This window comes from Sparus aurata, chromosome 10, assembly GCF_900880675.1.
Source record: "Sparus aurata chromosome 10, fSpaAur1.1, whole genome shotgun sequence".
Taxonomy (NCBI): domain Eukaryota; kingdom Metazoa; phylum Chordata; class Actinopteri; order Spariformes; family Sparidae; genus Sparus; species Sparus aurata.
This window is the reverse complement of record NC_044196.1, coordinates 10004715-10031108: the sequence shown is the minus strand read 5'-3', so window position 1 is coordinate 10031108 and position 26394 is coordinate 10004715. Positions and strand designations below refer to the sequence as shown.

Sequence of the window (26394 nt, the reverse complement as noted above, 5' to 3'; positions counted from 1 at the left end):
GCCGATCTAGAATCTAGTCCTCTGAGCCAGAAATATCACGTGTTCTACAGTAACCAATGGCAACAACCCCAGCGTCACCGGGCTCTTCATAAACGGAAAAAAGCATAGACTGTATATATATATAAAAAAAAGTAAATAAAGGCGGAAGACATAGAAGAGAGAATGATGGTGGTCCTCGGACTATTGCTGTCCGAAAAAAGTCTACTGAGCTAGCTTGAGGTGAGTAGATTTATAGTTTATTTTTCGCATAGGAAAAGTTAGATCTCACCGCTGTTTTTATTTACGTTCGCTTCCGTGTTCCCCAGTCAGCTGGTCGGCTACGTTGCGTTTCACGTTACATTTCACGGAGTAGTGACTCGGGAGTTGTCGGCTTTCCCCACAGACATGAAGATTTTTCGTCGTAAATATTGAACAAGTTTAACATTTACGATTGTCGGCCGCGACCCGTTTCCGGGCAAATTATCGGGACAAATTGACTCTTAACACACCACAGACCACAGGATAATCGTATAGGATAATCTTATGAGACAGAAGATAATCTTCCGTTGTCGGGAAGGGGTCAAATCGGAGCAAAATCAGCCCGATTATCGTTATGTGTGTACCCCCCTTTAGTCTGACTAAAATCGGACCGGATCGGATTACACCAGTCAAATTACACCTCGTTGATTATTCGATTAAAAGTCGCATTACTCCTGCATGTATACGTTTCCAGCGGATCGGATCGGATTTTGCGTTCTGAGCTGGTGCAAGATTTTTCCCCGGGGCCGTGAGCCGGAAGTAGACGGACGGCGATGGCGGTGGCGGCGTCTTTCCTCCGAAATCACCGCAAGAAAGAGCGCCAGAATGCACCTAGTTTGTGTAATTATCATGTACACCATATACGAAGTGTACAAAGATGTAGCTTCGTCTCGCTCTTCGTACGCCATCTTTCTTGAATGCCGAGGCAGCTGGTGACGTAAAGAGGTCAGCCGGAGGTGGCCCCGTTAACACTAGTTGAAATGGGTACAGCGCCACCTAGCGTACCGGGGTATGACATGCTTACGTCCAGTAATTCGATTTTCTCACTGGCATGTATAATCGGATAATTGCAGTTGTCCGATTGAGCAGCATAGTCAAACTATGGCTGTAATCTGACTAAGCTGTGCATGTAAACACACTGACTGACAGGATGTTGTAGCTTCTCACAGGAAGTTTTTTAACATTTCCTTGTTGTGCTGTAAAGTAAAGATGTGTTGTGGTCAGCAGAGGGAGCTCTTTATCTTTATCACCAGTTTAGAGATCCTCACCTGGCTGCAGGTGACAGCTGAGATCATTTGGACCTTCAGGTTGTTGAAATGTGACTGAAGGTCACAAAGACGTTCACATGTTGTGTTTTATCTGTGATGTTTGATTTAAATTTGACTTCTGACTCAGTTTGTCTCACATTACTGGAGTATTTCAGTACATCAGTGTCACAGATGAAGACGTTTGACCTGATTAATTCACAACTCCTGAATAAAAGTCAAGATTTTTCATCTCTAACTTGTTTATTGAACCTTTGAATGGTTTGTTAAATGTAGAGGCTGTTTTAAGTCGTTCTTTATGTGTTTATCGTCATAAATCAACAACAGTCACATTTCATATCTAAGAGCAAAGTGATAAACTTCTTCATGGAGTCAGAATGAATCAGATTTTCTTTAAAAAGTACAAAAATATACAATTGTAGGATACTATGGTGTGCGGTCCTGACATGGGCAGCACCATAAATATATGATGTAGGAGACACTGCTCACACACTACTTTGATATATATATGATTATTAATCACTAGCAATTAATATTACACTCGTTAAAGGGGGCACCACCTCCGTGTTTAGTTATTGGAATAATCCGGAGGACATTATTCCAAACACCTAACTGTACCAGTTGGCTTGGACAGTTAGAGTCCATTCAAAATCAATTTATTCAATATCAATCAATATTCAGTCTCAATATTCTGAAGTAGTGAATTCTTTGCACGTATCCATCGGTTCTCCATATTAAAAGTAAGTTCCAGACAAAGACAAACGATTATATGTTTATTGACTAAATAATTTGGGTAAAATAAAAGACATGACAATTTTAGACGAACAACAGATAACAGAAAATGTAAAGACTGTAATTAGGAAAGTAATAAAGTCGTGTGACCGTCGGTAGATGGTAAAGTTAAAGGGTCGGGTTTTTATATATTAAATATTACGGGAGTAATCTTTTAATACTAATGAGACCCTAATCTTAATTCTTTTAAGTTCATAAGATAGAAGTTAGAACTTTGACAGAAGTCAGAACCTGAGACAGAAGTCAGAACTTTAGACACCACTCATTCTCACGTGTGTGGATCCAGCTGTATGAAGACGTTCAGCCTGTTTTGTCTGGGCGTCAGGAGGCACTGAAGTTTGGTCTCTTTGAGAGTTCTGGGTTGGACCACGGCACGGCGCGTCAGTCCAGTAGCCAGAGGGAAGGCCGGTACTCTGTTGAGGGACTCTTGGTCCGAAGGCCCAGCGGGTTTCCGCCTTGGGAGCGCTGGGGGCAGAGTTGATCTCGGCTGGGAGCACACAAAGGCTCTAGTTACGGAGACTCCTTGCACGGCTTCTGAGGCAGACGATGGACTGCAACGTTCTTCATCAGATGATTACAGTCTTGAAAAAGACTTTTGTTGGTGGTTTCAAATAGTGGTAGTCAAGTTCTGATTCTGAAACTAATTCAACTTCTTCTGGATCAGGCGTTGATACTTTAACAGTATAAAATCAAAAAGAAAAGAATTTGTCCTATTAAAAACTTGAATAAAAGTGAATACTTAAAGTAGGGATTCAATTCGCTTGTCTTAGCTTGTTGCAAAAATAAAAGTAAAGATTACTTTAAAAATAAAAATAAAATAAAAATGAAAAACAAAGAAGAGAAGAAAGAAGAAGAGGGAGAAGAAGCAGGGGGAGAAGAGGACAGGGGGAGAGCGTGTCCGGAGAAGAAGAGAGAGAAGAAGTAGAGGAATGAGAGAGGAAGTGCATGAGAAGGGGAGAGTGTCTCTTTTTATGACCTCTAGCAGGGGCTGGCTGACAGTGTCACACCTCCTGTGATCTGAGTTGAGGCTCCCAAAAGTTAATCTAACTATACTATTGTATTTAACATTTTGAAATCGTGTTTTAACCTTCCCAAAACTTCACCATCTTAAAAGTCGAATTTTTGTCCTCGTGAAAAGATGCAACATGATAATGATTATTTGTCATTCAAAAGAATTATAACCTGATTAAGACATGAAGCACTTAAGTATACAACATATGACAATAAAGTATACAACACACAGTAGAACCAAGGACTTATACATATTCCTTGTAGTTCTATCTTTAACAAAACATATCAGACATTTAACTGGTAAATAATACAAGTATTACACAAGGAATGATGATCTTCAAATCTCTCCTCCCTCGACAAAGGGGAGGGGGTTTCTGTTGACCTCAAACTTATTGAGTAATAAACTTCATTTGGGCTTCACAATAACATAAGAAAGATCTGTTGAATGACAGATTTTTCTATTTCGGGATCCGTTAAATTTAAGAAATTGAGATGTAGTTTATTTGTTATTTAAGACTTTTGGGTGAGAACAGAAGACTGAAAGGGGGGACTGGTATGTCAGACCCAGGAACAACAACGGTCGTAAATAACAGTTGTACATGTGAGGAGAAGAACACACAGATTAGGTTTCCCATTAAGCCTTCCCCCACTGGAGAATGTTCCAGAGGCAGAGAAATGTATATTCGTAAAACATCTTAAATCACCACATCTATGTTAGAAACCAGTCCTTCTTCCTTTTGGTGTGACCAAAGAAAACTCCATCGGGCTTGACCTTGTTTGACCTAGGGAAAAGTGGTTCATCTTCTTTGGAGGAAGAGGAACAGACCAGATGTGCTTTGTCGTTTTAAATTACAAAGAAGATCTCTGGTGATCTGTTTATTGCAAGAAAAACAACATCTTCCCACTCTGTGGAGAGGAGAGGAATTTGCCAGGCCAGGATATGGGGGCTTTCAGTCCCAAATGCTGGAAAAAGGAGTTGATTTGGGTTAAAGGTAATCATGGCCAAAATGAGACCACTTTAAGATGCAGAGACAACGGCTTGTGTTCCTACACAATATAAACCCTTTTATACATATATACACATACGAATACATATACAAAAGTCAAAGAAAATGCAACATGTACAGTTTCAGTAGTATCAGAATCGTTTCTATGAAGTTTTGTTAAGTATGTTTTCATATATGAGGAATCTTCGGGTGTGTTTAGATTGAAAAAACAAATAATTGAAGACATAACATTTACTGAACTGATACAGATAGATATTCTATTGGTCCAGCTGCAGGTGGAGTCATCACACTCAGCAGGGAGAGATTGTTCTGTAGCAGAACCAGGATGATGGTGTTGAAGTCCACAAACAGCATCCTGGTGGAGGTTTTCAGAGGAGTCCAGGTGCTGGAGGATGTAGTCATCACTGGTGCTGAGGTGGTATGTTCTGAAGTTGTCTGTCCTTACATCTCATTAACATGTTGATCACACTGTTTCTTCTGTTTCTTATGAGCTGTATCTTTTCTTAAGTCGTCCACTGGAGTCTGAGACAGAATCTTGTTTAACAGACTTACAGTTCTTGAATGAAAGAAAAAAAACAGACATAACTACTAATGCCAGTCCTACTGTACTGTAGAGGGCGAATAATCCCCAAATATGCCCGTTTGGTCGCTCAGGTGAATCTGTGTCAGGTCGCTCAGTTTCTGGTGGATCCCTCACTGCTGTAAAGAGACCAAACAACAGAACAGCTGAAGTTGTGACATATTTCTCAGATACTGTGAGAATGAAGTGAAGGATTGTGGTCGTCCTCAATACTTTTCTTCAGGTTCTTATTGATCCAAAAAAAAGCTGCTGAATTGAACCTGTTACTAAAGTTCCACTGACTTCTACTCAACCAACTTACCAGAGACGTTGAGATGACAATCACCAAAGTCCACACCATAGTGTGTCCTCACATCACACAGGTACTGTCCTGAGTCCTCAGTCCTGAGTCTGGACACATGAAGTCTGAGTCGTCCGTCTCTCAGGACGTCTTTGTCCCACTGGACTCGTCCAACAAACTGTTGATCCCGAGACTCTGGGATCACAACACCTCCATATAGATCAAACAGGACTGAGACTTTGTGATCATTTATCATCTCACAGAAGATATAAAGTGAGTCGGGGGAAGTGTCAGCTGTGGTTGTGAACGTCCATTCCAGTGTGATGTTGTGGTTCTCCTCTGCCTGATAGGAGGTCTGTGTCACATTCACTACAAATGTTCCTGTTGAGGAGACAGAGAGGGAAAGTGAGGAGCAGACACACTGACAGCTTTAACATGGCAGCCTTTAAACTCCATCTCCATGTTTGTGTGGACAGTTTAGTGACGTCTCAGAGCTGCAGAGGCTCATCAACATCAGCTGTTTGCTCACATGTGGGCCACTTTAACTGCTTCATTGAATCACAGTGTCAGAAAGTGAAGCTGTAAACTGACCACAGACACAGTTGAGGCTGATGAGCAGCAGGATCCTGCAGATCATCTTCTCCCTGTGAGAGGAGACAGAGGTGAAGAGTCATGTGATCACAGTTCAGTCCTCACATGTACCACAACCAACATCTACAGTCTGTCTTTAGTCTTCTAAACACTCCTCTGTCTTCATCATCCTCATCATCACACACAAGGACTTCCTGACTGGACACAGTCTGGATGCTAACGCTAAGCTGCAGTGCTGTTCTTCTGACACAAGATGGCGCCAGTGGTTAAAGTGTCCACCATCAGCAGGAAGCATGAGAACATGTGGATTCAGCTGCAGACAACAACATGTAGCTGCCACATGAAACACTGCAGAACCAGTGCTGCTCCTACACACACATGGAAGTTGTGTATCTCATTATGTACAGATAGTGAACATGTTAGTTGAGTAGTTAAAGGAAGCACTTACTTGTTGTTTTTGTATTGTGGCTGCTGAATGTGCGCAGTATCCTGTCAGTCGTTTACTCTTTGAACACTGAATATTGAATCCTCAGTATCAAACTAGTTGAACAAAGAATCACATTTCAAAAACTTGAGGCTGATTTTAGAGTTTTCTGATCTGCTCCGATGGTGAATCGATGTGCGTCAGTCCCAGAAACACAAAAACAGAAACTAGATCACACAACATGTTTAGTTACGTGTTTGTATGGAAGCGAGCTGTCCCACGTTGTGTCACCTCAAGTATTTAATTCTGATCTGGACGGAAGAACTGCTTCTCTTTACAGCAACATGGGTCTGAAGTGAGGAGGGGGAGATGTTGTTACAACATGTTATCATGAGGCTACAGGAGGAGTTGTTATCTCTTGCTGCGTCAGTTCAACTCTGCTGCGATGTTCGTTTTGGTGAAAGTAAAGTTGAATCAGCTGTACTGGCTGTTTAACACAAACTCAGAAACATGTTTGTTTTCCACAAGTGATTAAAGAAGCTGTTCTCAGAAGAAAATAAATAACACTGTTTAAAGAAGCAAAGAATGCTTTGTTAGTTACATGTGCTATGTATTTCATTACAGCTCCACTAACCCACCGCACAGCTGTCTGGTTACTGATATCACCAGACTCCCTTAAAAAAATCACCCGATTTAAAGATTTGTTGCATTGGGAGGAACTTAACAAACTTAGTGAAACTGCTCCGACACACTGTAAGTCATTGATGCTTTCATGTAAATTCGGCTTTAAATACAAACATTAAGATGTTTCTTTTCATGTAAAAAGTGTTTGAATTCATCCTGTCTGCTTCTGTGTCTGAAGAGTTTCTTACTTCCTATAACTCAAACAACTTAACAACACACAGATTCTGTAGTGTAGAGAACAACATTGAAGATAAGAAACTTCCGGTGGGCTGCTACAACTTCCCGTCAGTGTTCATGACACATCAGAACAGAGAGATCAATACATCCTGCTGGAGTCCAGACAACAATCAGAATACTACTACTACTACTAATAACAATAAACAGTGTTTTTTTTTTTTTATATATATATATAAACCAATATTAAAACATATGGACTGAGGGAAATAAAAACAAGTGTACAGTACCAAAAATAAGAAATGACAAGTCATTTTAACACATCCAGGAAACATAAGACCATTAAATCTAATCATATCATCAACTCACTAACATCTCATTGTGTTCATTTGTGTGTTGTTGTATGATTATACTGTGTAGGCCTCTACATCCTGTATGTGTGCTTCATACTCTGTAAACTGGATTTAATATAAAATGAACTCAGAACTTTTATTTGGTGTTGAGTTTATATAATAATATGAAACATTTCTACATTAAAATGTCTAAAATGAGCCTTTTCATATACTTTGTTGAGTTTTGAGCTAAAATTATCTTAAATGTTCCAAACAATGTTCATACCCTTTATTCTCCAGGGCCCGTATTCACAAAGAATCTTAAGGCTAAAAGTAGCTCCTAACAGGCGAATTTAGGAGCAACTCCTATAAATAATGGGCGTGTTAGTCGTAACTTTAGGACTCCTAATTTTTGAAAATAAGAGTTATTCACAAAACATTTTAAACCTAAAAGTAGCACCTAAGTCTGGGAGACCTTAGAAGTAGTCCAGAGGACTCCTAACCTGGTCCTGGTCACAGCCGAATGTTCTGTAGAAGCTAAATGACAGGGAATTATTAAAATGATGTTGGATGGACCACGAAGGGATTGAAGTTGTGGTTGAGTTGGTGAGGGACGCAATAACGTCCCCAACAAACCGAAACAATCCAATAACGCCAGAGTAAAAATGTTTGGCAACACACCGGTATTTGTCTAGGGGGAAAATGCAGCTCTGTGCACGGGACTAGTATTACCTGGGGACCTCAAGTGATTAAGAAATGATCCCACCACGTCAGTGTTTCGTGCGGCGCATTCGCACATGATAAGCGAAGTCTGTGTTTTAACTCGAATTTACTGACATATTCCCCGCGATCGATCGCACCGGAGCCCTTACTGGAGCAGCACAACTGTTAGATATCAATATTTTTAATATAATAACTGGTGAGCCTGTTGAAAGATAGAAAAATGTTCCTTACCGCATGCTGCCATGCATGTATTACATCTAATCATCTTTCGAAATTTCGCTTTTCTGATGAGCCTCCTGAATTTGCACCCAAAATGCTGTCAAAACTTTCATTTATAATTCCCAACGCAGCCTCCATAATTCTCGACCGGGAAAAAGGCAGAAAAAGGTGGAAAACACAAAAAACCTTAAGAAAAACAAAAAACGACCCCAAATCACAGAGATGCCAATTTGCACAGGACAAATGACCTCTGTGTTTGGTAAAATATACTAGGTAATTTGCGGTGGAATTTTTACATTACAAATTAAGGACATGGCAGATTCGCACGGGATTAAGATCACAGACGACCTCCGCAATTATTACAGATTACTGGAGGTCCCCAGGTTATACTAGTCCCGTGCGAATAGGGCTTTTGTCAATCGGAAAAAGTTGCATTCCATCAACACGCAAATAGTTTTTTCAATAGCTGTTCGAGCAAATGCCGCTTTTATTGACAATTCACGCTTTTCATCGCAATCTTCTAATTTGTAATATTTGTCCTAAGTGTTTTTTTTTTGTTTTTTTTTGGGGGGGGGGGCACTGAATTCTCCTCTTAAATACATTTCTTTATCCAATATCTTTTCATGGCTTTGTCATGGGCTTGTAGGCAACTTCCTTATTTTCACTTCATGCATTGCGTAGCCTAAATGACTTTTCAATGGGCTGCCCTGTCACTCAACAACCAATCACCGTCGTCACCGCCTCTAAGTGCGTCCTTATAAAATGACATCAGCCATAGCAACAGAGAGTTACTTCTAGTTTAGGAGTTCACTGTTTTCATAACTAAAAGTAGGTCTCAGCGGCTTTGTGAATTACTTTTAAGAAACGACTCCTACATAAAAACTTTTAGTCCGATTTAGGAGTACTCCTAACGTTAAGATAAAAGTCTTTGTGAATACGGGCCCTGACTTTTATTTTGAAACTACTGAGGTACTGATGGCAGCCACTGTCCAGATAGTCCCACTCGGCCTTTTGCACATTCAACCAGTGCAGCGATGCCTGCTGAGCCTGGGGTTGAGCCCCCAGACTCCCCCATTGACCAAACTTTGGGCAACACAGCGACTTTGTGCGGCACTCCGCTGGTGGAGGAGGCCCTCAGCCAGGAGAATGGAGGCTCCATCCAGAGGTTGTTGCTTAGATCTGGCACGCTTTGGGAAGGCAGTAGCTGACCCGTCTGCCTCCAGGGAGACGGCTCATTGTCCATTGTTCTTCTCCATGGGGAGGGACTCTTATAGGTAATCCAGCTTGAGAATGCGGCGGTGATCCTGGTGGCTCAAAATTGGCCCCATATGCCATGCTTCTCAGGGATCGCACCACTCCTGAATGGAATTCCTTGGGAGCTCCCCATTTGGAGAGACCTGTTATTGCAGGCACGAGACGCCTTGTTTCACCCCTTCCCACAGGGCCTGAAACTGTGGGCATGTCCCCTGAAAGGGCAACGTTCAGGGCCCCAGGCTTGCCAGATCCAGTGATCCAAACATTGAGGTCGGCAAGGGCACCTTCAACCCGTGTGGCATATGTTTTTATATTGGGGCAGGTTCGCCTCTTGATGCGAAGTCCATCAAGAGGATCCCCGTCGTTTCCACATCACAGCATATCCTGCACTTGCTGCAAGAGCAGCTGGACCATGGGAAATCCGCCCTCAGAGGCATGGTAGCTGCAATTAAGGCTTCATAAGTCGGGAACCATAGCCTGTCGGGACGGTGCTGTACCCTCATGTCGCAATTCTTTAAGGGCGCCCATTGACAAACGGTGCCAATGGTGCCCCCATGGGCACTCCAGCAGAGATAGCCTCTTCCCTCAGAGAACAAAGGATACAGCAGTAACCAAACATTATAGTCCTTTTGTTCCCTCTAAATCTATGAGGAACACTGCTGACAGCTTATTGATGGAACAAGTTTGTTGATGCAGAAAATGGTCAATCACCTTTTAAAAGTAATTTATACATAAATCATGAAATATTGAGAATATCAAGCATCTTTAAAATGACAGAAGAATCTTGTGTGTTAACAGGAAGTGTTTTTCACATAAAATACATTAAATGTTATAAATGTTATAAACTCTTTTCAATCAGAAGCTACAAAAAAAGCTGATTTTAACGTAAACAACGGACGTAAACAACCAAACATTTCAATGATTATATGTGATGATCTTAACTCTTAATACCAAATACAACAGAAGATTAAAACCATATGATAGTTATTTTAAATGAGCTGCTGTTAGATTAACTTTACAAAATGCTGTGTGTTGTTTGTTCAGCACAGCTGCACACAGTGATCACAGAGAAGCTGTCAAAGTACAGATGGAGTTTTTCATGTTGTCGTCTGTTCCGTTGGTTTAGTTGATACAGATTTCTTTATTGAGCTGAAAGAAACAGAAAGTCAACAAAAAGACTCAGAACGATGTCACGATCAACATGTTTTATCACATTTTACTGTCCTCGCTCCCTTCCCCACTCTTTCTCTCCTCCCTCCCCTGTCTCTTTCTTTCCTCCCCTCTCTTTCTCTCCCTCCTCCCTCTTTCTTTCCTCCTCTCTTTCTCTCCCTGCCCTCTCTTTCTCTCCCTCCCCCCTCTGTTTCTTTCCTCCCCTCTCTTCCCCCTCTCTTTTTCTCCCGCCCACCTCTGTTTCCCTTTCCTTATCTTTCCCCCATCCCTCCCACTGCCCCCATTTCTCTCCCCTGTCTCTCTTTTTCTCAACCCCCTCCGTCCACTGACCCCCATTTTTTTCTCTCCCTCCACGCTCTCTTTCTTTCCTCCCTCATTCAGTCTCTCTCTACCCTCTCTTTTCCTCATCCAACCCCTCTCTCTTCTCTCCTCCCTTCTCTCTTTTTCCCACCCTTCTCTTTCTCTCCCTAACCTGCCTCCTCTCTGTTCTTAAAGAATCACTCTCTCTGTTTTTATGATCAATCAAAGAATATGCAAGATTTGGATTAATTTTACAGGATTGATCAGAGAATCATTGACAGTTAATAGTCTTATTCTAGTATTTCTAACAGCTCCATGGTGAATAAAAGGTATATACCGTACCATGTTCAGCTTCTTGACGGCCTCTGATTGTGTCATAGGGACAAACATCACCTACAGAGAAATGAAAATCAAGACAAGGTGAGTTCAATCACTTTAACTGTAACAACTAATGAATCATGTGAGACCTGCGATTTGTTGGCTCATTTAAATGTGTTTATGGACTCAAAAGGACTGAGCCAAATTTAACCTCAAACCCACCATGATGACCATATTGTAATGGTGCCCCAGACGAGGCACCTTCAGTCGCCCCAATCTGTATGCCCAGAGCCACTAGATTGTACCATAGCCACCCCTCCTCCACAGGAAGCTACCATCTATAGTGTAGGCCATCACACAGTTTGGTTGTTGTCGTTGTTGGACAACTTGTTTAACAATGGAGAGCTCCTGTGTAGAAGAGTGTAAAACCTGGCTGCCCTGAAGTCATTAGCAGGTTAAATCTTAGTGAGTGCAATGAAGAGATAGTCCCTAATTAATGACAGGTGTGACCCACAGAATGCATCCACTGGCCAGTTGTTAAGATGTTTGCTTCTGATCATCCTCAGGCAAACCAGCCTTGCTGCTCAGAGAACAACCCTAAAACAGGGTTATAATTCCTTAGAACGCATGATTCTAGTCTCCTCCGTGAAGTTGAAATGGCTACTAAGTAAGCCATGTGCTATTTAGATGACCTGCACTCAGAAGAGTTGGATATTTGTTCAAAAAAGAAGGAGTTGTTAAGACTTAGGTCAGGACGTCTCTCCCCACCAGTTGTTCAGCCAGTTTGATTTTGGTTACTCAGATGTAAACAGTTCTCAACTGACCCTTCCTTGGGAATTAAGCCAGTTCCTCAACCTCCACTGAGAGACAGAGATAACAGTAACATGATTTCCCACCTTTCCCAGAGGTCGCAGACGATATTCTTACCACTGTTCCCAGTCTCTGATGCATGACACCTTTATCAGTGCCCATCCCACTGAAAGAGGGACCAGATTACTGCAGGAGTGCCCTGCCTCCTCTCTGCAACTCCATGAGATTAATGACAGCTGTCTTGCCCCTGCCTCTCAGCTAGACAGAACTGCAGCATGGGATGTTATGTCCATAGAAACGCTAGGTTAGAGTGCCCCTGCCTTGAATAGCATGAGTTTATAGCTAGGGACATTGAACATTTTGAGCCAGACAACTGTGATAACCATGTTGAGGATTACCTTAGTTTACTTGACCATAGTCTAATTGACTTGCCCCATGTAACCCAGAGGGAGAAAGTTAAACTTGTGTGGAAACCAGCTCTAAAGCTGTATGCAAGTTCATACAAACACAACCTCCCAGGGTCAGAAATGACAACAGAGAGCTTTGTCAGGCCTTAAAAAAAGAATTCTCTTCTACTGCCGATGAAGCCACAGCAATGGTTGCAGCCATCCAAGTTGAACATTCCCATCGTGAGCATCCCAGGGATTATTACATGCATTTGAGGCATGCTTACTTTCAAGGTAAGAATGCAACAGCCTTCGAAGAGAACCCTACCTTTAAGTATTTGTTTGTGAATAACCTTCACCCATGTGTACGCACTCACATTGCAATTAGGGTGTGTCAAGAAAACATCCCAGTGAATGAGATAAGGAAGATGACACAGGTGATTTGGGAAACTGTTGTCACTCTCAAATCCAGTGGTAAGACACCTGAGCCTGTCTGCTGAAACACAGCAGTGTCTCAGAAATCTCCTGCCTCCCACAACGCCTTGCCAACAGACCAAAGGGGGGTGACAAAAGGATGCATAGGGACAACAATCGTAACCGCCATGTCCGCCAACTGCGTCGCGATAGGCATGCAGACAGAAGGAGCTGTCGAGGGCCATATGCAGAAATCTTGGCCCACAATTATGACCAGTCAGCAAACTGTTCAGATGATGATCACAGCTTCTCTGACCACAGTTCAGTGCACAGTCATAATCCCTTAGACAGTGACAGTGCCTCAGAATTCCTTCCTGCACCCAGCTAGTGTTACAGCCCTGAGCCAAAGTTTGAGTAAAACTTAAACTCAAAGAGCCGCAGAGTTAGTTAATAATTATTCTTGATATTCATTAATTATTATTGATAGCCAAATTTAACACAAAACTCCCTTTTAATGCCTCGTGTAATGCAGGCCTAACAAAGCAAAGCTCGTTTTATGGATCTTCTAATGGTGTGGTAACTTTGGGTCTGTCTTTGGATCCAACTGATCCAGTTTCTGTCAAGTGTTTCACAGTTTATATCATAACATGCACTGCCCCTTCAGAAACCTTGTGTTTGGAAATTATTTGATGCTCAGACTCATACTTTCTGATTATTTCTAGGTTCTTGTGACATTTTTTCAATGATCTTAGACTTTTGGACCCCACTGTATAAGTATATGAGATTAGATTTAAAATATTAATTTAACTGCTTACTGTGGAGAAGAGTGGAGTGATAATCATTCTCGTGGTCCACACTGGACTAGTCTACATCACGTATCAGACAAAGTAATTTAAATAGGAACATAAAATGTGTCTGTGTTAAGTTCAACATGAGATGAGAGAGTGTTGCACCTAACTGGAGAAGCATGAACCTGTGAAAGAGACACTTGTTGTTAGATGGTTGTTATACTGCTGTTCTCTCTCATGAGGTCAGAGTATGTGTGTTTATTTGAATAATTAAAGAACATGTAATAACAGAATAAGAAGGTCTCACCCTTGGATGCTCTGTAGCAAAACAAAACGAGCAGAGGAATAACAAGAACGATTCCACAAACCAGCCCAACAACCAATAGTACAGGAAATGAAGAGCTGTCAGGCCTGGACACCGCTAGAAAAATAGGAAAACAATATACATCCAAATTTCTCCTCAATACACTACGCGATATTCGAAATAATAACTCAAAGAAAGAGTAAATGTAATGAAATCATACCCTGTACAGTGATGTTGAATGCGTTGCTGAACTCTCCTGATCCAGACTCACACCAGTACACTGCATCACTGGTGCTGTCAGTGTTTATGTTGCATGTTGATCCAGTCATTGTTCCCCACCAGGTGTAGCAGGCTGACGAGTCGCTATCCTCAGTTGAAAACCTCTTCACTCTCCATTCAGCAGAGTTTCCCTCACAGCTCAGTGAGACAGAGTCAGAGGTGAAGTGTTGAGCTCTGTCAGGACTCACTGTGAGAGATGCTGATGAGTGAATATCTGAAAAACAACATGTGATAAGAGGTCAAACAGAGCACAGAGATCTTCAGATAGAAAATGCCTCCATTCAAATAGTCCTTAGGCTTTGTTATTACTGTAACAAAGTTCAGTATTTTGGTAAAATTCTGATTTCTACTTCGACCTTGCTACAATTTTGAGTACATTTTAAAATGATAGACAACCAAGTGACTCAAGCTGCTGTAAGCAGGAGAACAGCTTAAGTATCCAGACTAGAAGTACTTTTTGTAAATGACAGCAGAGTTTTAGCCAAGATATCATATCTGTCTTTCTGTGTGTTGTGTTAAAGAGTGAGGACAGAAGAAACTAAGTAAATTCCACCCAGTAAGTGGAAAGCATGAAGTTTAGCTTGATGCTAGTAGAGAGAGACAAGATCATAAGACCACAGTCCAGTCAATTTTAAAAATACTGTTTGTTTATCATCATTTAGAAACAAGATGAACAGAGCTGATATAACATATGTTTCTTAGGAGATAGAAACAAACTGACCTGCAGACCAGACATACTTAATGCCACTGTAATAAGTGGTATACTGCCGATCTTTTCTTCCAGCTCCACACAAAATCCTGCTGTGTGTGTCTGTCCATGAACAATGTAGGAATCCTGTTCAGTCCCACTGCTGCTGCCAGGTAGCTGCTCATAGCTGTAGTACATATTTGATGGATGAAAGGAACCAGTCTTATACCAGTAGAACGTCCATCCTGCAGATGGATCTTTGAACTCTGCAGTTCAGAGTTACTGAGGCTCCAGCACTCAGCCATGATGGAGACACAGTGAGGACAGGCTGGGGATCTGTTGGAAAGTAATCTTTTAGATGAAACCATGTATTGATAGTGGATCAGATACATTCTGCACAATCAGTACATACTGGAGATTTACTTTAAACATATACATGAACAAAAACAGTCCTTTTAATGAGCTGTATAATCTTCAATTTGAAAGAATGTGATGTGACTTACTGTATGATACTGTCAGTTTGATGGGATCACTCCAATCTGTTGAAGAATGCTGCGTATGTTTCTTTCTGCCCTTACACCTGTAGTCTCCACTGTGGGATTCAGTCACAGATGTAATACTGTGTTCATTTTGATTTGAAGGTTTTTCTGAGCTGGTTGTTCTCCATTCATACTCCCACTCAGTGTCTCCTCCATCTTTGATCTCACATCTGAGAGTGATCCTCTCTCCATTGTATACTTCAGTCCAGTTTGGCTGCAGAGTCACAACAGCCTTGTTTGGAACTGTTCATGTTCAAGAATTCACAGAAGGAAACCAAAATGAAGAAATGTTAAATCACCAAACATACAATGTTTTTCAATGAATGATCAATGAATACAACATATATCGTAATTCTGTTTCCAATACAAAAGTCAAACTCACTGATTTTGTTGACAGTGACTGAATCACTGTACTCTGTGTAGTTAACTGGCTCTCTTCTTCCTCCTCTGCACCAGTAGACTCCTTCCTCTGAGACTCTGATTGGTCCAGCTGAGAGTTGAGAGGTCTGAGGTTCAGAGGTTTTCTCTCCTCTGTACCAGAAGTATTTCCAACCAGATGATGATGGGTTCACAGAAGCAGGTCAGGGTCACACTGCCCCCTACAGGAATGTCTCTGTCATCAGCCCTCAGTTCAGCCTTTGGTCTGTTTTCTGTTTGATTTAGAACAAGACATAAACAAGGAAATTAGTGTCCCTGTGATTAAGTCCATTTATATAATGCAGCACATACAGGTCAGTAAATTATATTAACACTGAATTACTTCATAAATACTACAGAGATATTAGTTTTAAACTAGGGCTGTGAAAGTTAACGCGTTAATAACTCGTTAACGCAACATCCTCTTAACGCCGTTAATTCTTTAACACACAATCAACGCTCTGTATCAAAAAAAAAAAAGAAATGTGCATTGTTTTGATTACGGCCATCAGTGGCATCTGTAGTCTTGATCCAGAGGGTGACAGAAGAATAAGAAAGGGAATCAGAAGAAGAAGAAGCAGGATTGTCGGTTTGGGAAAAAACACGGTGGACTGAAAAGTAAAAGTGAAAGTAAATGGAGAAAGGACTTATGAACGGCAAATTCACTTTCAAAACACTGCCAGATGGTTCGGTCCATAGGACAAAAGTTATCTGCACTTACTGTCGAAATGAAATGAGTTATCACTGAAGTACGTCGAGTCTCAAATATCATTTGCAAGCCAAACACCCGGCAGATGCAGAGAGCCCATCGCCTCCCTCGCCAATAGCAGACATCACCATGTTTTGATCCCATTTAGGGTGAGGGGATATTTCTTGAGCCTTTTATTTCCTGCATGATTTGAAGTATTGAATAAACATTTTCATAAAGCAAGCATATTTGCCCTTTCTTATGTTGTTAAAAGTATTAAGAACATGAAAAAAAACTACATTAAGGTACATTTAGAACAGAAAAAAAAATGCGATTAATTTGCGATTAATCGCGAGTTAACTATGGACAAAATGCGATCAATCGTGATTAAAAAAATTTATCATTTGACAGCCCTAGTTTAAACTTGATCAAGGACGTCTCTTCACTACTTCTACTGAATGTTACATTTGTGAAGTCAAAACTTTGTTTAAGGGAAAACTCTCGCCAAAATGCAACCAGGGCTTTTTTTGTGATTGAATATGAGTCAAACCTTCATGTAAAAGCATAATTATAATGAAAGAGGCATTTTTAAGATTTACCGTATTTTCGTTTTCCTTGTCAGACTCATTTTCAATGGCAGTGCTACGGGCACTTTTAAAATAGCATCAAAATCTAAATTTTTCAAACACTAAGAAGGCTCGACACAACGTGAAACTTTGCTCGTAGTATCACCAGGGTCTCTACACATGAACTGAAGCATTAGAACATTGTTTGTGTACACAGAGTTACTAAAAGAAAGTTTTTGAACTACTCACGTTAGCAGTAGCTTGTTCTGCTAAGGCTAATATTAACCATTATCTACAGATTTCTGTTAACAGGAAATAAAGGATCATAATTACACATATTATTATAGGCATTAATAAGTGAGCATGACTTTAATGTCATTGCTGGTAAAGAGGGGCTAATTCTAATAATTTCATATACTAAACTAACTATACTTCTAGTGGGAGGGCGCTGTGGAGCCGCGGACCAAGATGGCAGCTTAGAGCGGGGGTCTCCTCACAGCTTTGCTAAAAGTTTGAAAAGTCCTAGTCATTAAAGCTTCTACTTCTAAAAGATGTCTAGACAAACGACGCTTAAAAGACTGTGAGAACAGCTCCAAAACCCGTGCCTCTCAGAAGTCCAAAACTACTCCGGTAGACGATGTTGTTGACGCTCCGACTAGCCCAGGGAATGATTTAGCCGCGGTGCTAACAGAGCTACAGTCACTTCGCTCTACTGTCACCGCGACTAACACCAAGATAAGTACCCTCGATGGCTTCGGGGCAAAACTTGACACGTGGAGAGATGCATAGCTGTGATGAATAGCTCTGTCGATGCTGTGAAAAAGAGCTTTGCGGACCTTCAACAGGATATCACCGCTAATGCTAAGCGGCTCGCGGAGGCTGAGGGGCGCATAGGAGACACCGAAGACGGCCTGCAGAGTGTGAAAACGGAGATGACTGACGCCGCTAAACGTATCGCCTATTTGGAGTCCAAGACGGAAGATATGGAAAATCGTGCTCGGAGAAATAACTTAAGGTTGGTGGGGCTCCCTGAAAGCGCTGAAGGAACTCAACCCATGATTGATTACATCCAGCGTATGTTGCCGGTCTGGTTGGGGCTCGACGGCACCAAGTCGTTCACCTTGGAAAGAGCGCACCGCACACTGGCAAGACCAAGACCGGATCAGAACAGAGCTGTAATCATTCGCTTCCTACGATTTCAAGACCGCGAGTTTGTTTTCAATACATCCAAACAACGTTCGCTCTCTCACGATGGTCACAAAATCTTTTTGCCCAAGACCTATCAGCGGAAACCATTAAAGCAGAGCCCATTCAATGCAGTGAGAAAAAAGTTCATTGAAGCGGGAAGCTTTCGTGGATTCACCTTGCGCCCTTGCAAAATGAGGGCTCTACACAACGGGAAGATAATCCTTTTCTCCACACCAGAAGAAGCTGAGAACTTTCTTCCAAACTCCTAAACTTCTAAACCCTGAGGAGTATAGGTAACTACCAAAAGACTGATATGGACAATATAGGTGCACTGCAGCTTAATACAGGTTAATTTTATATACATTTTGTACTTTTTTATTTATTTTAATTATATGCAGAGCTGCTACTACCATATTTGGTGGACACTTTATTTTATGCACCTACTATAGGCCTATACACTTGTGTATTTGATACAGGCTATTGAAGCAGTTAAATCAAGAAGCGTTAATAATATTATACTTCATATTTATCATTCTAGGACAGTAAGTGTTTGAATGTTCAGGTAGGGATGCGAGGCTGGGGGGGGGGACCGTGTGGGCTGTCTGAAGAGAAGTGCCTACAGTTACACCCCTCCTCATTAGTGTGGATTGGTATTTGCCCCTATACATTTAGTTAAGTAAGGGAAGGGGGGGCGGGATTTAAAAGGTTAAGTGTTTTTATATGTCTAGTCCAGTTGTTATTACTTTTATTTACTCTGTGTTTTTATTTTTTGTCACACTCAACATGGTCATGTATCTCACTGCACAATATGGAAAGTCCAAAACTGTCTGATTTAAGATTTACAAGCTGGAATGTCAGGGGACTCAATAAGTTAACTAAACTGAAACAGGTAATGAACAGACTTAAAAACCTACATTCTAAAATAATTTTTCTTCAGGAAATTCATATAACAGTTACTGAAATTAAAAAAGTACAGCGTAGGTGGCCTGGTCAAGTTATACATGCTACATATAACAATTATGCTAGGGGGTACTAATTCTTATCCACAAAACAATTCCTTTTCAACTTACTAATACAATCCAGGACCCCCAAGGAAGGTTTGTAATCGCCCAGGGTAGGATCCTGTCTCTCGCGTTGAATTTGGTCAGCATATATGGTCCTAATGAGGACAACCCTAAATTTTTTGAAGACTTCTTCTTAACCTTGTCTTCAATGTATGGCTTAAACATTATTGGTGGGGATTTCAATTGCACTCTGAACCCGTCAGTAGACCGCTCTACGAAAAACGATCCCCATAAAAAACAATCTAGAAAAACAATTCTACAATATATCAATGATTTGAATTTATCTGAAATCTGGAGAAAACTTAACCCAGATAATTTGGAATACTCATGCTATTCAGGAATACATAAGTCCAGGTCTCGTATTGATTATTTTTTAGTATCACAAGAACTGGTATCCAAAATTAAGAATTGTTGGTATGACTGTATAGTCATTAGTGACCACTCCCCCATTTCCATGTCTGTACAAATGGAGAAATTTCATCAGTCTCCTCCTAATTGGCGTCTGCAAGTGAGATGGCTTAAGAGTCCTGAATTTGTTAAGTATTTAGAAGATAAGATTGATGTCTATTTTCAGATTAATACTAACCAAACTAATGCATGCATTAGATGGGAAGCCTTCAAGGCTTATATTAGAGGGCAAATTATTAGTTTCACTAGTACCAAAAACAAGAAACAAAAAGCAGAAATTAATGAATTAGAGAAGCAAATAAAATCTTTGGAAATAGATATAAATAATAAAGATGACCCTGAAAAACAAAAACAGTTATTAATTTTAAGAACAGAATACAATAAATTAACATCTGATAAAGCAGCAAAAAGTCTACTGTGGCTGAACCAAGCCTTTTATGACCAGGGAGAAAAGGCAGGCAAATTGTTAGCTTGGAGAATAAAAAAAATACAATCTGAAAGAGCCATTAATGACATAACTACTCAATCAGGGGAGATATCAAGCGATCCTCTGGATATTAATAACACATTTAAGGATTTTTATCAATCACTATACAGGTCAGAATGCTCCCCCATGCCCGCTCATAGAGATACCTTTCTTAATCAGCTTCAGTTTAAAACGCTCACAGAGGAAGTTAAAGTGGACCTGGATAAAGACATAACAATGGAAGAACTATTGCAGGCCATTAAAAGCATCAACTCAGGCAAAACTCCAGGGCCCGATGGCCTACCAATAGAGTTTTATAAAACCTTCCAGAAACAGTTGTTGACCCCACTTTTGGATATGTTTAACGAGTCATTTAATAATGGTACATTACCACCAACTTTAAGACTTGCTACAATAGTTCTTATTTTGAAACCTGGGAAAATACCGACTGACTGCTCTTCATACAGACCTATTAGTCTTATGGGAGTAGACACAAAAATATTGAGTAAAATTCCTAAAATAGAACATATCCCTTTCTTGGTACATAGTGATCAGAATGGGTTTGTACAGACTCGTCAGGGATTTCATAACATAAGAAGGGTCCTCAACATAATCCACTCTAAAAATAATACCAGGGATACAGCGCTGTTATCTCTAGATGCTAGACAAGCGTTTGATAGAATTGAGTGGCATTATTTGTTCAATTTGCTACCAAGATATGGACTTGGGGGAAAATTTATGAAATGGATAGAATTATTATATACTAACCCTACAGCACGCGTAATGACGAATAACAATTTATCAAGCCCGTTAACGCTAGAGAGGTCAACTCGTCAGGGCTGCCCTCTCTCCCCACTTTTGTTCATTTTAGCCATTGAGCCTTTAGCCATGTCCATTAGAGCCGAAGCTAATCTATCAGGAATAACAATCGGAGATCATGAACATAGGATATCGTTATATGCAGACGATGTGATTCTTTTTCTGTCAAATTTATCAAACAGTGTCCCGACATTATTACATTTAATTAATAGATTTGGTCAGTTTTCTGGATACAGTATTAATAATACAAAATCTTCTATACTTTTCCTGAACAAAGATGAAAGAAGTAATCCAGTTATAACAACACCCTTTTTTAATGCGAGGGAAGGCTTCACCTATCTTGGAATTAAGATTACCCCCCAAATTAATACAGTCGTTCAAGCAAACTATGACCCGTTGATGAGAGAGGTACAAGAATTACTCGAAAAATGGACAACAATGCCAATATCAATGATTGGCCGGATCAATATAATCAAGATGACTATCTTGCCGAAATTCTTATATCTATTTCAATCACTTCCAATGCCACTACCAAACTTTTTTTTTAAAGAAATTAATAATGCATTCTGTAGGTTTATCTGGAACAATCGAAAACCTAGATTAAGACTCAGATTATTGTACTTGCCATATGATAGGGGAGGATTACAGATGCCCAGTTTACAGTGGTATTACTGGGCCGCTCAGCTGCGTAGTGCTATGTTTTATTTTGTCACACATTCTCCTCCAGCATGGGTTCATATTGAACAAGCATCAATAGCTAAGCTGCCACTAAGCCTATATTTGTATTCAGCAGATTTTAAAACTTTGAAGAAAAAAACAACAAATCCTTTCCTTAAGAACTCTATTGATATATGGTTTAAAGCTCATAGACATATTGGTGATACACCGCCCATCTCTCAATTTTCACCTATTTGGAATAATGCACGGTTCACTCCTGGCCGGGCAGATGGTGGTTTTCAAATTTGGGCCGACAGGGGGGTGCAAAAAATTGGAGACTTATATGTTCAGGGCACCTTACTTACATTTAATGAACTTTGTTTGAAATATTTAATTCCAAAAAAACACTTTTTTAAATACTTACAATTGAAGCATTTCATTTCATCAAAGTGTCATCAGGATACACAAGAACCGCCGCTGTCCTGCCTTGAGGACATTGTGTTAAAACACATGAATGGGAAACGCCAAATCTCTATACTATATACAGTACTTGTCTCACATGATGAAGAATCTAGTCATGACAGAAGGAGGGCATGGAGTTCAGATATTAAGGAAGATATTGAAGAAGCTGAGTGGGCGACAGCTTGTTTAAAAGCTCAAAACAAACCATTAATACTCGCATGAAACTGCTACAACACAAATGGTTAATGAGAACATACATAACCCCTGAGAAACTCAATAAATGGTCCCCTGACACTCCAGATACTTGCGTGAAATGTTTGACTGAGAAAGGTACTTTGATTCATTGTGTATGGGAATGTCCTAAACTGGTAACTTTTTGGAAAATGGTTGTCCACACTCTAAGTAAAATTACAGGTATTCAGGTACCCTGTGTAGCAAAACTTTGTATTCTAGGGATATACCCAGATTGTTTTTCTGTTAACTCTAAGTGCAAGACTCTGATTAACTTTGGCCTCCTGCAGGCCAGGAGGAGGGTTGCTTTGTCTTGGAGAGACACTGAAATATCATCTATACAATCTTGGATTAGAGAGATGGCAATGTATGTTACATTAGAAAAGCTAACCTATGTAATCAGGGGTAAAATACAAGAATTTGAAGAAGTGTGGGCACCCTTAATGGACTTTCTCAAGCAACAATAGATTATATTTATCTGTAGAGCTATTCTGTGTGTGACTATTTTTTATTTTTTTTTTATTTTTTTTTTTATTTTAATTTATCTTATTCTATTTTATTTATTATTGTAATTATTTTATGTGGATATGTATGTTTGTGTGCGTGTTTATCTTTTCTGTATGTATGTGTATGCAGTGAGGTTCACCTGCATCTCATTGCGTAACTTGTGTGGCATATGTCAATGTGCTTTGTATGTTCTTATTGGAAATTAATAAAAACATTGTTCAAAAAAAAAAACTATACTTCTAGTAGCTTAATCGAGAATAATATATCATAATTTGGAAATTTATTATACAGTCCTGAAGCCACACCTCTTCTGGTGGACCCCATGGGACATCATTTCATAAAAACTTTGTATCTTAGTGGATAAAGAGAGACAAATTATTTATTGATCTGTTCACACTGTGTCATGAATCACACAGATGATATTTGTCAGTTCGTCATCAAACTAATGAAACATCAAACGGTGAAAATACGTCATTAAAAAGACGTCACAGTGTCGTTAGTGACGTCGTTTTCTAACAAACATTGTAGAGCTGCTCATGTATATCAGCAGCTCACAGAACTGAGCCAGAACCAGAACTTCAGTTGTCAATATGAGCAGATTCTTGTGATGTTCATCTTGTTCACGACCTTCTCTGAGCCTAGTTGGCTCCATGTTGGTGTTGATGTGACGATGTAGACGAGGTTTGACTTTAATTACAACAAACTGAAACTGTGCGGGTGTCTGAACATTAACATGAGGAGCAGCTGGTAAACCTCACTGATGACTTTAAACTCCTGACACATTTCTTTCTGAGAGTTTATAGCTACAGCTTTCAGTGTTGTTGCTTAACTCAGCCTCGTTGTGTTAAAGTGACATGACAGCCTTCACTGAAATGTTTAAAATAACCGTGAGCTTCTCAAATCATAAAATCAGAGTTTATGAACAGGGTGAATCCGCCTGTGTAGGCGCAGATCATGTGTCCTCGAATAGCAGAAAACAGACTGCACTTTGATTCAGATCAGTTTTTTTGTTGGTCCAAGTCTCTTTCTGCTGCCTCGGGACAGGTCAGTGTCTCCCCAGAGCCTGATGCCCTGCACACTGTGGTGAAGGGTCAGAATCCCTGCCGTTTGCACAGTGGGAAGGCAGTTTGGAGAAGCAACAGCACACAACACGACACAATGAGAGGCTACTCACCCGCTGCCAGACAGAAGAGGGTCACAGTTATCAAGAGGGGAGCCGTCCTGACTGACATCTTTCATTGGGCCAACCTGAAGCAGAAAACAGAACATGAATGCATCATTACTGAAGTTATTCACAGGCAGAGCCGGCCCGAGCCATAAGCGAACTAAGCGGCTGCTTGGGCCCCCTGGCCACAAGGATGGATTACTGAATGAGCCTGAATCACCAAAGAGGTCAAGGGGCCCTGAAGCCCAAGTCTTTGCGTGAAGTCACCTCAATAAGTAAAAAAGCAAAAGGCTATGAATCTGAACAAATTTGGGTATTGCCCTTCTCCAGCTGGCCATCCCAAAAAGGACCCAGAATACAGGAAATCACATCTACCAAATTTAAAATTTTCTGGGGAGGACCCCCAGACCCCATTTGCACCCACATTCTTGCTAATAAGGTAGGGGGAGTCCTTACGCATCTGTGCCCAGGGGGACAGTAGTTCATAATCTGTCATTGTATTAATACAATTTATTCTAGTGTGACATTTATGACAATAATTGTCAAACACACGCAGTGATGGGAGGGGGGCCCCAAATCAAATTCTGCTTAGTGCCCTTGAAAGGCTTGGGCCGGTTCTGTTCACAGGCCTCTGTCACAGGACCCCTCAGACATTACCCACAATGCTTTTACATTCATCACTATAGACTCAGCCCGGATACTCTATAGTATAGAGTATCAGGGCCGGGGCCTCACACAGGAACTCAGTTTTTTAGTTTTTCCTTATGCAGAAGTTAAGTTGCCGAAACAATAACCTGAAATATAAAACACCTCTTCATGCTGAACTTCTGAACAGACGCAGAATCTCTCCAAAGTCCTCAAAGTGACAACAACACTGTGTGTATGAGCAGATGTTGACTCCCTGGTATTCATGGCTTACACGTGTCCAGGCACTGTTGTTGTTAATAATTCACTCCACGTCCAGGTGATGTTGAAAAAATAAAGAAAACCTTTATTCCACAAGTGTCACTCAGTTATCCATAAAATTGGTCTTCTCGTAATAAAAACAATACAGGAAAAGACACGGTATGAAAACCCTGTATCTCCACTGTTAGTCTGAGGTCCACTGCAACACTCAGGTCAACGACCCCTCTGGAGCCAGACTGTGAGGCTGCTGTCTCTAAAAGCTGCAGTATCGCGAGTATTTAAATGAAATAGCCTGTTATAGACAGAAAAGATTAACAAATATCCAACGTCAATTAAACTTACTCATCAATGACTGTTAGAAAAATATTTAAACTGCAAACTCAAAGTTATAGTACAAAATGTATATCTAAATAACATAAGGATAACATTAGAAAATCAACAAAGTCATTCTTGCCTCATGCACTGTTTATAAGCTGATCAACTTTAATGTTTAAGTCTCAAATTTACTGATGAAGTTCATAACGAAAAAAAAAAAAACCCTCCTCATTTTCTGCATTCCTCTGTTTGCAGAAACGTGTAACACAGTAAATTTCACCTGCAGGACGTCTTCTGTCGCTGAAACGCTTCCAGTCGTGACAGTGTGAGGAACATCACTGAGGAGGTGGAGGTCCCGTTTCAGGTTAAAACCGCTGCTGGAACTGATCTGGAGGCTGCAAATCTCCTCTGAGTCAGTCGAGAGTAAACTCACCACATCACCGACTTGTTAGTTTCACTTTTAGTGTCGCTCCTCAGTGATCGGACTGTAAACATGAAGCAGAGCCTCTTTACGTCTCATCTCTGGTCCTAAAGACTAAACTGTGCACATCAACACATCCTCTTTCATTCCTTCACATGGAACTCTTCATTAACTGCGCACTCTCTGACAGGAAGACTGAACATCTGGGGAGGAGACGAAGGATCACGTGACAAACATTACAAACAATATGACTCCAACTTTAACCGTTTAACTTGTTTTGGCTAACTTCATCTACTTGGTGCAAGAAGTGAGCGGCTGCGTGGTGTGTGTGTGAAACTCATGGACTTGTTACACGCAATGAAGTAAATTTACTAGTTGCGGCAACGTCACCAGACTCCCTTAACAATCACTTGATTTTAAGAGTTGCGCATCCTGATGAGAAACTTCACAAACTTGTTTGAAACGGCAACAAGAAATTATAAATAATTGGTGCCTTATTTCAAATTCGGCATTAAATACAAAACATTCAGATGTTTCCTTCTTTGTAAAAAGTGTCAGTTCTTTGTGTTCAAATTGCATCTTGTCTGCTTCTGTGTCTGACGTGTTTCTTACCTCCCAACAGCTGTTTCAACTGATTTCAACATTTACAACAAATGTATTCAAGAATATCACATATTGATGGGAAACATTGAAAATTGAACATATCCAGTAAACAGGAACAGCCTGCTTCTTTGGAGAAAATACTCACCAGACTCCATTTAAAA

The 26394-nt window shown here is 40.6% G+C and overlaps 2 protein-coding genes and 1 long non-coding RNA gene across 3 annotated transcripts in view; 1 reads left to right on the top strand and 2 right to left on the bottom strand.

Moving 5' to 3' along the window:
• LOC115588980 (uncharacterized) overlaps positions 1-26394 on the top strand; it is a 654211-nt gene that overhangs the window by 68370 nt on the left and 559447 nt on the right. The gene's annotated exons all lie outside the window — the stretch shown is intronic.
• Positions 3924-5591, bottom strand: LOC115588984 (uncharacterized). Its single transcript, XM_030429656.1, has 3 exons — positions 5545-5591; positions 4975-5334; positions 3924-4792 (listed from the first exon to the last, which is right to left on the bottom strand). Exons 1-3 carry the CDS (start codon positions 5588-5590, stop codon positions 4578-4580), a joined length of 621 nt encoding a protein of 206 aa, XP_030285516.1. The 5' UTR covers position 5591; the 3' UTR covers positions 3924-4577.
• Positions 13844-14882, bottom strand: LOC115589012 (uncharacterized). Its single transcript, XR_003985460.1, has 3 exons — positions 14845-14882; positions 14065-14337; positions 13844-13961 (listed from the first exon to the last, which is right to left on the bottom strand). It is a non-coding gene; the product is annotated as an uncharacterized LOC115589012 (long non-coding RNA).

Excerpts from the sequence above, each read along its gene's own strand:
- LOC115588984 (XM_030429656.1), bottom strand. The coding sequence starts at position 5,590 with ATGATCTGCAGGATCCTGCTGCTCATCAGCCTCAACTGTGTCTGTG. Across the intron at positions 5,335-5,544 it reads CAGCCTCAACTGTGTCTGTG|GAACATTTGTAGTGAATGTG; the intron begins GTCAGTTTACAG and ends TCTCCTCAACAG. Across the intron at positions 4,793-4,974 it reads TTGTCATCTCAACGTCTCTG|CAGTGAGGGATCCACCAGAA; the intron begins GTAAGTTGGTTG and ends GTCTCTTTACAG.